Raw genomic sequence first — 17669 nt, 5'->3', positions numbered from 1 at the left:
GAGAGACTCAAAAATAATAGGAAACTAGGGCTTGCTAGAAATGGCTTTAACACTGCTGATATCTCCAACACTCGGCAACTCACACCGAAACAATCTAAATTGATAAACAGCACTACATGTAAGAGGAAAATATGTGTTTTGAATTTGGGGCGATCTGTCCCTTTAACCAAAAGTCCTGCAGAAATTCAGTGGAAATTAAACCTTTAAGTGCATCTCATCCTGCCCACTGAGCTGCATAACGTCAACTTAGTTGATGGTTTTGGTTTCCTTATTTTCTAATAGTTCCTAAAAGGAGCTCACATGAAAGAAGGTAATTCCCCAGGAAGTTTCATAAACACTAATGTCACAAATTCACCAATATAACTTCCCTTTTCTGTATAACTATGATCCAATATTAGAATCTCACCATCTGTACTCTCACTTCATGTTACTACGATAACAACAACATTAAATCCTTAAGAAAACTTCTTTAGAAATGACTGATCCGGTGAAATTCTTTGCAGGAAATGATTATGAAAGTAACTGTAGCAGGTTTAGCTGCTTCATCATCTGTCCTTCATTAATCATCCTCACACCAAACAACCACTCTACTACATCAACACATCTACACTGCTACACAAGCGTCTGTCACATTAAACCCTCGAGGTCAGTAACTCCGCTGGTTTGTCTCGTGTTCTGCCCTCTGAGCTACAAACCATCACTCTTTTTTTCCCGCAGAGTTTGCAGAGACTCTGAGTGTCAGCAGGCTGAAGCTGATCCCTGATCAATGTCCAGACTTCATATGTAAATCCCTGCTGACCACATACTGAGCCCCCCTGACACCTCCACTCCTCACAGCTACCCCCAGGTCGAGGCTGGTGAATGGTGAGAGGGGTGTCTCTTCACACTCTCCTGCCCGCCTCTCCCTCAACCCTCTCCAACTAAAACCACCACTAATCCACCTGTCAGTCATTGTAGAGGGGGGTGAGGAGGGGAGGAGGGGGGAGGGGAAGGCTTTTGTCCTAGAAAGCCTCTCAGATCCAGTGGAGCTAACAGGAGTCCCTAGTTTTTCTTTGCTTGAGTGTTTTTGTATCAATAAAATGATAAAAATACAACTAAAAATGCTAATTGCAATTTCCTTAAACTCAAGTTGACGCCTTTAAAGGAATACTTCACCCCCCAAATGATCATTCGTATATCAGTTACTCACTCTGTGTTAAGGTGAATTTGTGAAGATAAGTTTGTTTTCCTTGCTTCCCATCATGATGAACGAAGAGTCCAAAAACGGAGAAAATTCTTGACTAACAGCAGTCATAGGGGGCCACAGCAAAACTACATCAAAACATCTGTTTACAAACTCTGGCACAACTCATGCAGTATAATCCAAGCCTTATTTATTCAGTCCCGCACTCCATCCTTCCCAAACACATGCACTTTCGCTAATCCTTCTTCTCTCTCTTCTAAACCAGACTCCATTGACAAAAACATCGATTTTACCTAGCTGAACACAGGAGCTGCTGGTCTACCGCTGCCTCTGTCAGTTAGCTTGTTTGTTTTATTGTGTGACTTTGGTGAATCCGAACTAACCGTTTAAAACAACAAAGTCACACAATAACACAGACAAACTAACTGATGGAGGCAGAGGTAGACCAGCATCTCCTGTGTTCACTGAGGTAAAATTACTGTTTTTGTCAATGGAGTCTGGCTTTGAAGAGAGCACAGATAAGTCTCACTTACGGTTAGTTTCTCGTTGGACAGTGCTGTCTGTTTGGGAAGTACTGAGCGTACAACTGGATAAATGAGACTTGGATTACACTGCATGAGTGGCGTGAGAGTTTGAGAACAGATGTTTTGATATAGTTTTCCTGTTGTCCATGTGGGAACCCAGGACTTCAATTCATCAAGACTATCCATTTTTGCAATGTGAAAAAAAAACCAAGGATATCTTCACGATGCCAGCGTAACAAGGTGCGTAACTGATGTACAAATGGTCATTTAAGGGGTGAGGTATTCTCTTTTATTTGAATTAAAGTCAAAGCAGCAAAACACTCCCATCTGAGAATCAGACAATGTTGCACATTTTCATCCACAATCTTTGACAGGAAAATTCTGGGCATTAAATCAGATCTGAAAGCGTGAGAATCACTGGGAGATCCCGTAGCTGCTCCACGCTCTGTTTCATACTCTCAAGTCGAAACAGTGAATCTCAGGTTGTTGGAGTTTTTCCCAGAGTGACTCACACAAAATATAAATGTCAACAGAGCGGAGGTAAGGATCAAAGGTGCCGCACCCAGCAGTGATAAATAGTCACTAGAAATTAGGGCTTCTGTCCAGACCACCACAGTTGAATCAAATTACAGCATCAACCTGAACTCAGGTTTAACTAACTATCAGATAACAGAGGAATCTGACTCGTATTCAACACCAAAACAGGCAGAAAATGGTTAAAGAGGTGATGATCTGTCTGCAGGGCTTCTGTACCAAACACCTCGACATCCAACTGATCAATAAAAAACTTGTTGGACGCCATGAACAGGTTTCTACAGTTAAAAAGAATCCAACTAAAACAAAGAGAGATTTTTGAGACTTTCTACACAGCCATGAAAATAAAAGAATAGAACAATAATGAAAAGAAATCGCTCTTACCAAGGATGGGGATTGCAGTCGTCGACATCTGAAAGAGAGATAAAGAAGACCAAATTACTAAGTTTTAAACTGCAATTGATCCTTCGTTAAGTCCCGCAGGGAAGCAGGGAAACTTTGCTGATATTCAACACACGGGGGTGAAGCCAAACACCATTCATCTGCACACACTGCGATGCCACACAGCTGGTTTAATATCAGCAAAGTTTCCTTTTATATACACACTGCGATGCCACACAGCTGGTTTAATATCAGCAAAGTTTCCTTTTATATTAATTGTCTTGTGTGGCGATCAGCAGTGATGTGGTGGTTCACTTTTACACTGTGATCTGTAGCCTATAGTTCGGCTTTAGCTTCTAACTATCTTTGTCTTTTTAACCTGTTGTTGCTCCTGCTTATGTTAGAACGAATAACTTTTAATCAACTATTTCAGGTGTGCTGGAGATTGTCAAAAGTGATAACTTTTTTTTTTAAAGATATTTTTTAGGGCATTTTTTGCCTTTAATTGATAGGATAGTGAAGTGTGAAAGGGGGAGAGAGAGAGAGAGAGAGGGAGTGACATGCAGCAAAGGGCCACAGGCTGGAGTCGAACCCAGGCCGCTGCGGCAACAGCCTTGTACATGGGGCGCCTGCTCTACCACTAAGCCACCGATGCCCCCAAAAGTGATAACTTAATTATTAAGGAGTGTTCTAAGTTATTCCAGCTACATTTAGGAGTTCCACAAGCAGGTTCATGTCAACATCCGAGTTGTAATTATGGAAAGGAAATCAGAAATCCCTGATTTATCTGCCTTGGCACTAAATAATACGGAGCTAAACGCAGCTAAAGTCAAGGTGATTAAACTTTACTGGATAAATTTGTAGTATAAAAGTACTTTAATGTTCACACGACCAACTCTACAATTATGCCACTGCCTTGACTTGCCGATGACGCGAGCACTCTCAAGTTGTAAATATTCCCATCTCCACTTCACAGCCGTTACGACATGATCATGGTTTCTAACAGTGACATACTCTGTGCACAGGTGAGTCCCTCCCAGCCGTCCTTGCAGATGCAGGTGAAGGCGTCTCCCCCTCCGACACACGTCCCTCCGTTCTCACAAGGACCCGAGTCACATGTGCTGTTCTTGGCTGAAAAACAAAACCAAAGATTCCCTTGAATAAATAATGTTTTTATTCTGACCAGCCCACAGTGTGAGAGCTGCTCTCCGGCCTGTGATCACAGTCTGACAGATTGTAACTACGTAATATCCCATTGTATTATCACTGTTATTACCAGAGCCACAACAGTGTAATTAGAGTGCAGTGAGCGCCTGACCTGTGTTGCAGGTGCTGCCACCCCAGCCTGAGGGGCAGCTGCACAGGAAAGAGTCTCCGTGGTCGTAACACGTCCCTCCATTACTGCAGGTAGTGGAGTCACACTGGCTCTCACCTGAAATAAGGCAGCATGGGAAACACATTTTAAGCATTTGACTCTGTGCCAGTGTTTCTTCAGCTACCAAGTACAGTTCAGAGACGCCGTCAGAGCGGAGAACAAGCCTGCACAGCAGCCAGCAGTGAGGGCATCATGCCTCAGAAAGATTAAGAGGCTGAGGCAGTTAAAAAATATAAGACCTGACATGTTGGAGAACATAGAAACAGAGGACAAAGACGCTACTCATGGGCTACACTTGAATTTTTGTTCACATACTCCATTGTAACAATTACAGTAAGGATGAAAGTGAATTTTATGAGTATCTGGCGTCCCTATCCTGATGTATTTCCCAGTGAAACGGGACAGGCTTGGGGATATAATGTTGGGAGAAATTTGATTTGATCACTATAAAGTGAAGCAAACCACTGTGAAATGCCTTGAAGCTGTCACAGACACCAGTTAATTCAAAATGAATAAATTCTAGTCAGCAGGCCTGTAACCACGGTATTTTGGGGAAGCAAAACACTGACTCAGCATGCTAATGCTTGCTAGCGAACTATCTTATCCACGCAGTGACATCCAAAGCTGAAAAATGAAGCCAACATGGCTGCAGTTCCTCAAATGGCCACTTGAGGCTGACTCTAGAAGCCAGTCAATCCCCACGAAAAATGTCCAATTTAACAGCAGGAATAAACATGTTTACAGTTTGGTACATAAAATAGTTTTGCTCTTTATAGCTAACTTCAACATTCATGACAACTGTATGGTGTAAAAGTTTTTATATAACTCCGCCATTAACATTTTATTAAGGCTTCAAGTTATGCTTTCTATTTAAGGGTGGGACCGCTTGAGTGACAGGCTCTTTGCAAGGTGTCGCAACCATCTATGAGTCCGCTTCAACCTCTCATCCAAATGTGACCACCTCTGGCTCTGTAACAAGATGGCGACCCTCAAAATGCCGGACTCAAGGCTTCAAAACGAGAGTCCACAAACTAATGGCTGACATCACTGTAGCCGCTTCTATTACTTTTTACAGTATACGCTCTTAGCTCTGTACGGCTAAAAGTTAATGGATGTCATGACATTATTGGTTAAAACTGGTTGGCACTAGAAGAAGAAGAAGAAGATATACTTTATTTATCAATTTCTTTTTTTTTCTGTCGGATTGAAGGGACTGCTTTGGACAGACACCCTGAGCAGTTCAGGATTCGGTGTCTTGCTCAACAGCACCTCAGCAGTGCCCATGATTTTTTATGAAGACGTCACAAACACACAACATACAGTCACAAGTGTTTCAACAATCACTAACACATGTTTATATCAACTTACGTGAGTGGCAGGTCTTTCCTTTCCAGTTGTCCACACAGTTGCAGTAGAAGTCGTTGAGCAGATCGACACATTGGCCTCCGTTCTGACAGGGGTTCCTGTTGCACTCATTCACATCTGGAACAAAATCACAGTGTGTCAGTGCAAGTATTTAAGCTACTGATTCTACAATGACTTTTTAAATCTATTTCATAATGTAGAGCTACATCTTCAAATGTCTGTAAGCCCAAAAACAACACTATAATAGACTTTAACACTATGGCCTTGCATGTGGTTGTTTTATATTTGCATCAGATACCTAAGATTGCCATATTGATAAAGTTTTAATAAGCAAATATATTACATTTTTCATATTCATCACTGCTTTTGGACCAGCTCTCCCTCTCAATATTCAAATAGGTAATCGTGTCATCTGCAAATGTGCACACCGAACAATGTCAGCAACTGTGTGCTTGTTACAAAACAGATTTAGAATCAGTCAGCTGATTAAGTTGCCACATTTTTCCGCTTCCTTTCATCTCGAAAACAAATCCTCCATTGTTATGTCTTCGATAAGATTCTCAGACTGCTGATCATTCCTCTGCTGCTGGAGGCCACTGATGAATTCTCCCAGGATGTGTGACTCACCAGCAGAAGCATGACTTAGCAAGGCCTGCCCTAAAATTTGCATACCTGAGCTGAGCACGTTGACCCCAAAAACCCTGTTCTCTCAGACACACACTCACCCACACACACACTTACTCACCGACATCGCATAGACTGCCCTCCCAGCCGTCTGGGCAGAAACACTCGAAGGAGTTGATCCCGTCGATGCAAGTGCCTCCGTTCTTACAGGGGGATGATGCACAGTCGTTTATGTCTGTGGGCAGAGAGAGGTGAGATATTCACAGATGTCAAGTTATTCATTTAATTTTTTTCTGGACTTAGTGATTCAATTTTCAAAATGCATTAGGTCCAAAGAATTCCAAATATTTCAGGTTTTTTGGCATCTTGGATACACACATATTGTCATCTGATAAAATTTCTAAAATGTGAAAATATCCACCACTTCTGTTTAGTCTTTTTGATATTCTAAAGGTAAACACAAAAATTATTACAAAATTATTTTTTCCTGTTCCTATCGGCTTTTCTGAATTAGAGGAAATAAGTTGGATTTTGAAAACAAAATTTGAAAAGCATCCTGTGAGAGCACATAATCAAAACCCACAGAGTAATCGGACGTGAAATATTCCTCAGCATTTTCCAGTTTATGTTTTCCTCTGGATTTCCGTTTTCTGTTATTTTTTCCTTCTGCTTTGAACCAAACTCAGAGAGTGATGATTAGTGAATCTGGAGTCTGAATTACCGTAAGAATCATGTGGTTACCAGTGATGGTAACTGATGATAAATATAGTCTGTGTGTTGAGTTGTGTGTGTGTGTGTGTGTGTGTGTGTGCGTGTGTGATGCGAGCTAATAATGACTCACTCTCGTGGCAGTAGGTGCCAGTGAATCCCGGCTCACATGAGCAGCTGAAGTTCCCAGCAGGCAGGCTGATGCAGCGGCCGTGAGGACCGCACACATTGGATGAGATGTGCCACACCCGCTTTTGGGTGTCGTTGGTTGCCACAGCTACAGTGCAACTGTCAATCACTGAAGGTGAAGAAAATGAGCAGGGCGGACAGTTAGAATAGAAAGTATGTGTTGATTAAAGGAATAGTTCACCCCCCGAATAACCATTTGTATATCAATCACTCGACCTGTGTTACAATTTATTCGTCACTTAAACTTGACAGTGACAACAAATCCAACAAAAGCTAATATTCTTGATGAATTAAAGTCATAGGGGTCCATGTTTAATAAACTCTCATAGAACGTGTGCAGTATAATCCAAGTCCCATGTTAGAGCCATTTCTAGCACGTCCTGGTTTCCTATTATTTTTTGAGTAAAGGCCTGGTTATTTGGGGAATGTTTCGTTCTTTTGATCGCGACAGTCAAGACAATCAGTTAGCATTATCTTGCAGCTCTCCCCACATCCTGCAAATCAGTCAACTCTTAAACCAACCGAAGCACCCTTAATCATCAAACAGTGAGTAGAACTAAACCAAAGACAGTGAGTTCATCGTATCTCCCGTTATGGCGTCTGTGGGCGGCTATTTTTTTAACTTATTTGGAAGCCGCAATATCCCATTTATCCAGTTTTATGCTGAGCGCTTCCCAAACAGACGAGCCTTTCTAAAAGTGAAACTTATCTATACTCTCTCCAAAGCCAGGCTCCATTGACAAAAACAGTAATTTTACATCACTGAACACAGGAGCTGCTGGTCTACCATTGCCTCAATCAATTAGTTGGTTTGTGTTATTGTCTGACTTTGGTGTTTAAACAGTTAGTTCGCATTCACCAAAGTCACACATGAACACAAATACTCTAACCTATCAAGGCAGTGGTAGAGCAGTAGCTCCTGTGTTCAGCAAGGAAAAATGACTTGTAAAAGGAGTCTGGCTTTGAAGAGAGCATAGATAAGTTTCACTATCAGATCACATGACTGGATTAATGAGACTTGGATTATACTGCATGAGTTGTGTGACTTTGTAAATGAATAATGTGATGCAGTCTTTCTGTTGTTAAACATGGACCCCTACGACTTCAAGTTATCAAGAACTTTTCTTTCTTCACCAGAGGTATGAGATAAAAGAGTTTCCTTCACAAAATCAACCTAACACGGGGTAAGTTATTGATATACAAATGATCATTTGGTAGATGAAGTATTCCTTTTAAATATATCTTGAAATCATTAACAAGATTCTCTCTGTGCTTTGCTACCTTGACAGCGGTTGGTCTTGCAGTGGTCCTTGAGCTCTGAGCAGGTTTTGCCCTCATAATCGTCGGGGCAGCTGCAGTAGAAATCTCCCATCAGGCTGTGGCACTGGGCCTTATTGTGACATGGGTTCGGGCTGCAGGGGTCATTCTGCACCTACAGATGGAAAACAGGGAGTTAGGGGTGTGTCCTCCCCAGCAATGAAACACAACACCAAAGTGTAAGCACCAAACTGTTCTCTTTTTTTTTTTTACAGTGTATCTAACTGGCTGGATCCAGTCCTCACCTCACAAGTTGTACCAGCGAAGCCCTGCAGGCATTCACACATGAACCCGTCCAGCAGGGCGTGGCAGCGGCCACCGTTCCTACATGGACTGCTGGCACAGCGGTTTCTCTGAACCTCGCAGTGCCGACCCACGAATCCTGGCTGGCAAACACACTGGTAGCCTCTGGCCACCTCCTGGAACGAGAAGTTATCAAAAACTCTGCTGTCACATTTCATTTAGACGCAGATGATCAAAGTGTCAGAGCTTCAAATTTATAATCTTTTCTTAAGATAAAGTGAGAAGTGTCCTCTATCATTCTGGTTTGTTCTGGCACCCAATATCACAAGCAAAGCTCTAGACAGCCTTTTATGGACTACGGTGAGTTTCAGAACATCAACACTGAGCTAGACAGAGACTTGGGGATATTGGGAGCTACAAAAACATCTGGGATAGTATGTTTAACAATCTGAAATTGTGAGAATTAATCCTAGCGTGGTTCAAATTAAAAATGATATTTGACATACGTGGGTCAAAAAGAAATGGACAACTATGAATGCTTTGTATTCAGGATGGTTTTCAACACTGATTCAGGTAGTTGTATAAATGTTTGTGTCAAAACATGTACTTGCACTTTGTTAAAATCCTCCTGACAGCACCTTATTTTATTTTTCACTTCTTCACTAAAACCAGAAAATGAAAAAAAAAAAACCTTTCAGGCCAAAGAAGTTGGTAACCAATGTTTCAAAATACCCCTGAGCATATTTTTTACGTTCTGACAGGTACTTTGACGATCAGCTATGATCTCGCTCCAGCTCCATTGCTGCATCAGGTTACATTAATATGTATATAAATCCAACAAAGACCTCAGTGTTCTTGAGAGCTTGTGAATCTCACCTTGCAGGTCCCTGCGTTCTGACACTGACCATGGCAACTGTTCATATCTAAGAAAGAAACAAACAGAGGAAACATCAGGTTTGAGTTTGACGAACTGGAAGGTGGAACATGCAGTGGTGTTGGAACATGCAGCTGCTACAGAGAAGTGGTCAACACAAACAAAGCAAAGTGGTCCATGCCCAAGGAAATGTCAGATACAGATTCACAGGTGCAGTGAGAACATGCAATAAGACCAAACCGCAGAAGTCAAAACTACCCCTCAAGATTTTCTTGGAAAGATTTATAACAGTCAGAAAAAAATGAAAAAGGTTTAGTCTCATAACTTAGAAGAGTTAGGCCAGGGTGTGGCAGGTATGAACAGCCATCCGAGAGGCAAGAGAAAGGAGGGTGAATTAAGAGCCGAAGTCCAGACAACTTGGCTTGCTAGCCTCTGTTCCACCAGCACCTTTAACTTAAAAGATTTTCTCATACAGGGTTTTTTTCATCGTTTTTTTCTGAATAGTCACAACACACGTTACTATGTTTTTCTGTCCATATTCTAAGATAAAGAAACCAACTAAAGGGCCTAAATTTATTTTTTTGTTCATATAGAGTGCTCCAAGGATGACATTTTTATATAGGCTAAAGAGTAAGTTAGCATTGCACTGGTTCCTTCGTCAAAAAGCCTACAGGATTTTTCAATTGGGTTTTGGATTATTGCAGAAAATAAGCTCTGTAGCAAACAAACATTTATGATACTTAGCCTACATGTTTTGTCAGCTAAGTTTCTGTGAAGCCGTGTTTGGCATGTTAACGTCCTGTCGTCTCATTTAGCCACTTGTTAGCAACTGCCTTTTTTAAGACACATAGAAGCTTCAAATTTCACAAGTTCACGAGTTAACTGATGAATTTTATGTCATAGAACAAAACATGAAAGTCTCATAAGCTTGTGTGAAGGACAGACCTTATTTCAGGCATCTTACCAAAAACCCGCTGACTTCAAGATATGGAAACCGGGAGTGCTAAAATGCTAACTCAATTACTGGTTTTAGGACTCATTCCCGGGGCACTATATCGCAAAACTAACTAGTAGTTACAACTTTAGCCACGAGTAGTATTTAAAAAAAGTAAAGCCACAATTATTTTGCTAGTGCTCAACAACAGCATATTCCACTGGTCTTAGCCGTTAGCATGCTTTCAAAGCCAAAACGAACTACACTACGGTCGCATGACTTCGACGTCACCACCACAACGAGGCTGCAGATGTGTGTTCGGCTTGTTGACGTTCTGTAGTCTCATTTAGCCACTTGTTAGCAACCGCCTTTTTAAAGACACATAAAATCTTCAAAATTCATAAAACAAAACCTGACAATCTCGTAACCTTGTATGAAGCACATACCTACAGGCATCTACGCAAAAACCCACTGACTCTGAGACACGGGAACCGGGAGTGCTAAAATGCTAATTCATTTATGGGTTTAAGGGCTCATTCCTGGGGCACCGTATTGCAAGAATAACTAGTAGTTACAACTTAACCCTTTGAAACCTGGAGCAACATCCCTTGTCTTGTGCTGCTTTTAGACGCCTTTCGCAAGTATTTAAACCTTTGAACTCTGAGCACACTGGTGTGGTTTCTTTCAGAAACATGGGGAACAAAAGGCAATGAGCAATGTCCCACAAATTGCAAAAAACCCAAAAAAAACCCCACCTAAACTAAAAACTAAAAAAAAAAATACAAGGGAAAACAAAAAAAAATAGGGAAAAACTATATTAATAATCAATATTATTATTACATGTTAAAATTATGTTGCAGAATAATTGTAGTTTTAATTATAGTTTAGATCTTTTTATTATTTTTTTGTTAGATTTTTCTGAATTATTATATTAGTAATTAATATTTTTGTACAATTCATTATTATTTATTTATTTTATCTTTATGGGTCATTTCTTTGTATGTTTGTTTTTAACTGTCTTTCTTTTTTAACCCTAATTTTCTTATTTTTAATTTCCTCTTTTTACTAATTTCTTGCTAATTTTTTTGGGGTCATTTCCTCTTTCATTGTTCACTGCCTTCTTCCCATGCTTTTAAAAGAAATCAAGCCAATTTGCTCAGGTTTCAAAGGGTTAAGCAACAAGTAGTATTTGAAAAGGATACAGCTACGATATTTTTGCTAGTGTGTAACGACAACATATTCCACTGGTCTTAGCCGTTAGCATGATTCCAAAGCCCAATAGGGCTGTGGTAAAACATGTTTCTGTAGTTTTCCATCTGTATTGTGTGATTGCGTACCCTACAACCTTTGCAATGAGTATTATTTGAAAAAGAAAAAGCTATGTTTATTTTGCTAGCATTCAACAATAAAATACCACTTTGTCTTAGCTATTAGCATGCTGGATGGAAGCTGCACCTAAAAATAAATACGAACTTTTCTTCAGAATATTGTCAAAATGTTACTGTCCATTTATAATAACATCTAATTTATCTTATATCATGGTGAGAAAACCCAGTGTTTCAGCCTATAAGGAAGACCAGAAGCGATCAGAAGCTCGTGGAACAGAAGGTAGCCAGCAAAGATGACAGGCTTCGAGTCTCCTCTGTGCTACAGGTGAGTCACAGGAAGCTGCAGACTAAATAATCTGCTGGATTGATACTAACTGATGTCACAGTTCTGGCCAACCCATCCACGAAAGCAGTCACAGTGATATCCACCAATCAAGTTTTTGCAAGCGTAAGCATTGAAGCAAGTCTTCCCCGCACACTCATCAACGTCTGCAAAAATGGAGACGAGACACACAGAGAGAATGAATGACAGAGCTGAGGACCTGCTCAGAAGCCCCGCCACCAAGCCTAGCTTCAAGTCGTACAGCGCACTGAAATGAGGTTTTCTCTAAACTCTGACTTCCAGCTGTTTTCTGCTTCTGTGGGGTAGAGCATATGTTAACTGAAGCCACTATTTTGGCAGCCATTTTGCAGCTACAATGAAGACACACCCTTAGAAATAGCTCATCTGACGTCAGAAGAACTACAAATTAAAACAGGCTCATTCACAGAGTTTCATGGGTTATTAAAAGGACTTTATCTCCTCGTGCATCAGGAATGATAACTGAGAGAGATGTTTACTACAGTGTGGAACATTAAAAGTCTCTAATATGCATATTTGAGCCTGTGTGTGTGGTGAAGCCTTTATCTTAATGTGACTGGATTAAGTTACGTTACTTGGCACCATGTTGTCAGATTGCTTTTATGACTTTTATGGGTAAACGACTCGGGGTCTTTTTCAGACATGTAAAATTGCCAGAACATTTACAGGGTGAAGCTCATGTCTGACAGGGTTTCATGTCTTCCACTGCTCTATCCTCACCCCCCACCCCTCCCTCAGGGTTAATGTCTCTCTATTGCATTCCCTGAAGGCCAACCTGCGGCATTCCAAGTGGTCAGTTTCAGAGGCAGCTATCACCGCGCCCGCCGCGCCGCCTCCCTCACTATAAACCGACACAGTGCATTAATACTACTCCCAGGAGGTAAGCGGCACCTGTTGGGCTGCTGAAACTAAACACCCCAACCCATTCCCAAAAACCCAACCTCCCCCACTACCACCATCCCTCCTCCTCCTTTTCCTCATGCCGCTCTCTCCCAGGTACCACCCTGCTCCCTGAAAGGGGAGGCGTGCTGAGAATGACAGAATCAGTAACACAAACCAAATCATTTCGGCTGCTCCCTGCGCATGTTTACAGGTTATAAAGTGTTTCCTGGCTGAGGTCGAAGGGGGTGAGGGCTCCGCTATGTCGGGGTGTCGCTTCACCGTAGCGTACATACAACCCGGTTACGCCCAGTCTGGAGCCAAAGATAACCCCCCGGTGGAGTATATTTTGTCCCAAGGCTAGCAGTTGCCAGGCTGGAGGTTATTTTTAGCTTTACTCAAGTCACCTGGCTCGAGTTGCAGATGATACCCAGCGAGTGTCTCCGTTGGGCGTGCGTATACACAAACACACACTCATTTGAAATTAGTGGCCCTCCCGCAGTAATACTACTGGTTAAACGACACAGCAGGATAAACAAACACCCAGATATGCTGTAACTCTGCAAGCAAATGGGATTCCTGGAATACAGTCGGACGCATGGCATTCACTGTCGGCGCAACACACAGAAACACACCGGCTTTATCACAGCAAAATATCATCCAGCATGCAACAACACTTTGAAACAGGATTTCAGAGTATTGACACTTTAATGTTCCAAATCAAATTTTAATAAATGCCTTAATATTTAACAATAATCCCATATACATAAACGACCCTACTCAACATCTGAAAAGCACCAACATATGAATCACCTACCTATCTGGCAGGTCTTGCCCGTCCAGTGCGGAGGACAGATGCATTCGAAGCCGTTCTCCATGTCCATGCAGGTTCCTCCCTGAGCACAGGGGCTAGAGGCACATTCATCTGTGTCTGAAATATGAACCACAATGATTACTGAAGCCATGAACACTGGAGAAAACTACAACTACAACTGGAGACATCAAGGCCTAGTCCAAATGTACAGATGTATATTTGAAAATGTAGCTTTTTCTATGCATTTTAGCCTTTTGTCCACATGCAAACTGTGCTTTAGGTCACTGAAAACAGACCCTCTGTAAAACAGTGATCAGTTATATGCAACCGAACAGACGATACGGTTGCCTCGTCTTGTCTGTAGAAGAGTTAAACGGGTTGTAGACTCCCCTCACCTTTAGCACAGGTCGGCCCAGACCAGCCTGCCGGACAGTGACACTCAAATCCTGAGGGGACTTCATGGCACGTCCCTCCGTTGGCACAGGGGTTGGACACACAGGCGTGCTCCGCTGAAGAGAAAAATTAAGAGAGAAACATGCATAAAAATAATCAGAAATCTCATCAGATCAATCCGGTTCCTCAGAAATTTGCACTGAAAGTGAAGTGGCACAAAAACCTGGATTCTGGAACCAAGTTTATTTGATTTGGAGCAGTGACACTCAACTAGCAGCCTGTCGGCCAGATAAGGTGCCTCATAAAAATAAGCTGATTCCCAAAAGGATTCTTTTTTTCATCTTTAATGTAAATAAGGTGCCAGGGGGCATAAAAAGGACCAAAAGTGGAGGGTCCCCTGAAAGCCCAACAGAGGTCCAGGCTAAACCCCGAAAGTCCTCAAATCCAAGAACTGCTGCTGCCTACACCTGACCTGTGCGGGGCTTTTGAGACTGGCCCCTGGCCACTTATCATTTTTCAAAGTGGACCCCAGGGAAAGCAAGTTCAGTATCCCTGATTTAGAGACTCACCGATCTCGCAGTTCTTGCCCGAGTAGCCGTCGGGACAGGCGCAGTTATACTCGTCCGGCTCTGTGTTCATACATGTTCCTCCATTCTTACAGGGCCGGTTGGTCCCACAGTAGTTCAGATCTGCAAAGCAAAGAACGCTGATGTGACCCACTCTGTGTGCATTAATGCAAAAAACTTATCTGACACAAACCTAATCAAATGTAATTTAAATGCTGTAACTTCTCATCACTCTGCAGCTTTGTGCTCTTTAACAGTCGTACATAAAAACTTCACAGGCTCCATTTCACTCATTTCTCTCTTCCAAAGCATCTGATTTCGGGTTACCAGGAAAACAATGAAAGATATTTACAGAAAATGTCACTTCTACTTTCGTCCCCTACATCTTGACAAATCACACGGTGTCCTCTTCCCACTAATGTGGCGTAACACAAAGGTGATTTTTTTTAGCTCACGTACTGGAAATCAAAAAATACTTAACAATAGCTCTGTTTTTATGTGTTCTGCAAATCATACTGTGGCGTCTCAGACTTTCTGTCTTTGCAACTTTTGTTTTCCATCATTTGTTTCCACACAGCGTGGAATACACGTGGCAAACTTGAAACTGAGTTGTTGGGGACAACACCCTGTACATCTCAAGTGTAGATATCCAATGGATGCATGTGTGAGAAAGAGATCTGACCTTTGTCACAGAGCAGACCTCCCCAGTTCTTCTCACAGCTGCACTGCCAGGGCTCGTTGCAGGTGCCGTGAACACAGCCGGGATACGGCAAACACTCGTCACAGAGTGGACCCTGCCAGCCGTAGTTACACCTGCAGCACACAGCAGAGAGGACGGTTAGTTTTTATAGTTCAACAGTGAAACATACTGTACACCTGGGAGGAAATATGATACTGTAATGCATTTCTTCTTTCTTCCCCCTTCCTTCCCATCCTCTTTTTCCCTTTCCTATCTTATTTCATTTCGCCTTTTCATCTTGTCCTACATTTCCTCTTTCCTTCCTTCTTGACATGACCTGAAACCCCAAACTAGAGAAGGGAGTATTTTCCCCGAACAGCCAAACTAAACTTCATCCTTCACCCCGTCTTTTGGGGGTGAAGTTTAAGATTGGTGCATGTTTCATTTGGTTCGGTTAGCGTACACACTGTATTTTGCCAACGGCACCAAACACTGTAAATAAACGTCACATAGTTAAAATGGTCGCTCATCTATTAAATGAGGAATCTCATTTTTGTAAGACTAAACTCAATGTTTCGGACTGGTTGTGGGTCTTGTGCTTAGCATAACGTAGCACTGGGCCGGCTCAGACCAGGGTCCGACAACAACACAGCTGTGCTCCATCGTTTCAGATTTCCTTCAGTTGTTTTAATGTCGCTAATATTTCAGTAAATACTGAAATGCTCGTGCCACCACTGATGATCAAAAGACCGTCTGCTGAGCACAGAGTTCAGTGGGTGCAACAGTGGCTGAGTAGATTCTTCAGTAAAATAAGTGCCTCTTATTTCACAAGCACACTGAGAATGTGTTCTTATTTACAGCTCCAGCCTGAGGGAATATCAGGCACACAGAGGCACTTAATAACGCACAGGGAGTTGGCCATGAAAAAACAGTGATAGTTACGTAGTGATAACAAACAAGTAATTTAATACTTTTACAATGTGTGAAAAACACAGAGGAGCCCTTGATGTTGGGCAGTATGCCAGTCAAACGTCCCCAAGTCAACACCAAGAATGCTGTAGGTGCCAGAAAAGGGAAATACATTTTAACCATTTCAACTCATGGGAAAAAAGAAAGGACACATGCTGAGTGGACAGGTTCAGGAAACACAGGAGAGCTGATTGAGTCGCAGCTGAATGTCACAGCAGTAATTTGCCGGACGGAACGTCTTCATCAAGGTGAATGACACGTTTGCTGCAGCTCCTAATCTTAGGACACAGAGCCAGGGGACATTCCTCAGCAACAAGAGTGTGTTTGTGTTGCGTGTGTGTCCTGTCATGCTGCTTTTAAGACATGCAAGCATTCATGTAAAGTAATCTTTGGGCTGGGAGATATGGTGTAAATCAAACATCACGATATGTTTCACCAAATAACGATATTCTAGGGCTGACTATTGATGCTTTAGGAAAATATTTATACAATAAGATTTTTGATATATAATCATCAGTAACATGGATGTAACGACTGAGTGGGTGAAGGCAAATAATAGAACAGCTAGAACAGTCTGGTAAGGTTAGAAAACGACATCACTTTACTGTAAAACAGCCTTTAAAACCAGGCAAAGACGACACTTTACGATGTCATGACATCCAAAATCTAAGAGAATATCTAGTCTAGTTATCTTGTATGCTTTTAAAGGGTTCTTCAGGGGTTCTTCCCGAAGGGCTGAAGGTTCCTCCCAGAACCATTTGCTTCTGAATAAACCTTTTCAGAAGAAAGGGTTCTTCAAGGGTTCTTCTGTCTGTAGTCTGCGTTCATCTCGCCCGTATTTGTTCATGTTTTCTTAAAGGTTAGGGATACGGATGAAACAGAGCAGTACCACTGGAGATCGTGGAGGCAGTGTAGGGTAGTTCAAGAGAGATACGACCGTAGGAGAGGACAAAGAAATTCAAGTAATGGAGGAACGAATTGGTGATATAGTGACAAGAATTCTCCATCTATATGTTGCCATGTATACAACAGCCACACAGTGCACCGCCATCTACAATGCTGCCCCGCTCCAAGCTACATCATTATAATCTCCACCACTGTTTGCTCATTAGTTGTTGTGTAAAACTTTTAATTCCCCCCTTTATTGGCTGTATCTACGCCAACATAAAAGACACATGGAAGTATGAGGGCAGTGGCGTTTACAGCGTTTGAAATGGACGTATAAATGAGGCTTGAGACTAAGGCCATATTTATACGAAAACGATCCACTGCAAACAGAATTGTTTCTCATTTTCGTTTTGAAAAAAAATTCCGCTTTTAGACGACAACGTTTTGATAACAATCGCCGTGCACACGGATCCGCAAAAATGACCAAAAACGCTGCAGTATACATGCCAGACCAGTAGTTGGCGATGTGACGCTTATGCTT

General features: G+C 42.0%; 1 protein-coding gene across 2 annotated transcripts in view; it reads right to left on the bottom strand.

Annotated features, from left to right (window-relative positions):
• The window catches only part of LOC126401465 (protein jagged-2-like), an 80600-nt gene that overhangs the window by 14591 nt on the left and 48340 nt on the right, over positions 1-17669 (bottom strand). The window contains exons 6-19 of one of the 2 annotated variants that reach the window (XM_050062732.1): positions 15275-15405; positions 14596-14715; positions 14029-14142; positions 13637-13750; positions 11955-12068; positions 9320-9366; positions 8446-8619; positions 8165-8315; positions 6828-6992; positions 6108-6221; positions 5366-5479; positions 3941-4054; positions 3637-3753; positions 2626-2653 (exon numbers count right to left, since the gene is read on the bottom strand). In XM_050062732.1, the coding sequence (XP_049918689.1) occupies positions 2626-2653; positions 3637-3753; positions 3941-4054; positions 5366-5479; positions 6108-6221; positions 6828-6992; positions 8165-8315; positions 8446-8619; positions 9320-9366; positions 11955-12068; positions 13637-13750; positions 14029-14142; positions 14596-14715; positions 15275-15405 (1617 nt within the window). The remainder of the gene's footprint in view (positions 1-2625; positions 2654-3636; positions 3754-3940; positions 4055-5365; positions 5480-6107; positions 6222-6827; positions 6993-8164; positions 8316-8445; positions 8620-9319; positions 9367-11954; positions 12069-13636; positions 13751-14028; positions 14143-14595; positions 14716-15274; positions 15406-17669) is intronic. The other variant, XM_050062734.1, reaches the window with a different exon arrangement.

Source organism: Epinephelus moara, chromosome 14, assembly GCF_006386435.1.
Source record: "Epinephelus moara isolate mb chromosome 14, YSFRI_EMoa_1.0, whole genome shotgun sequence".
NCBI classification, from domain to species: Eukaryota; Metazoa; Chordata; class Actinopteri; order Perciformes; family Serranidae; genus Epinephelus; species Epinephelus moara.
This window is presented reverse-complemented; position numbering and strand designations above follow the sequence as displayed.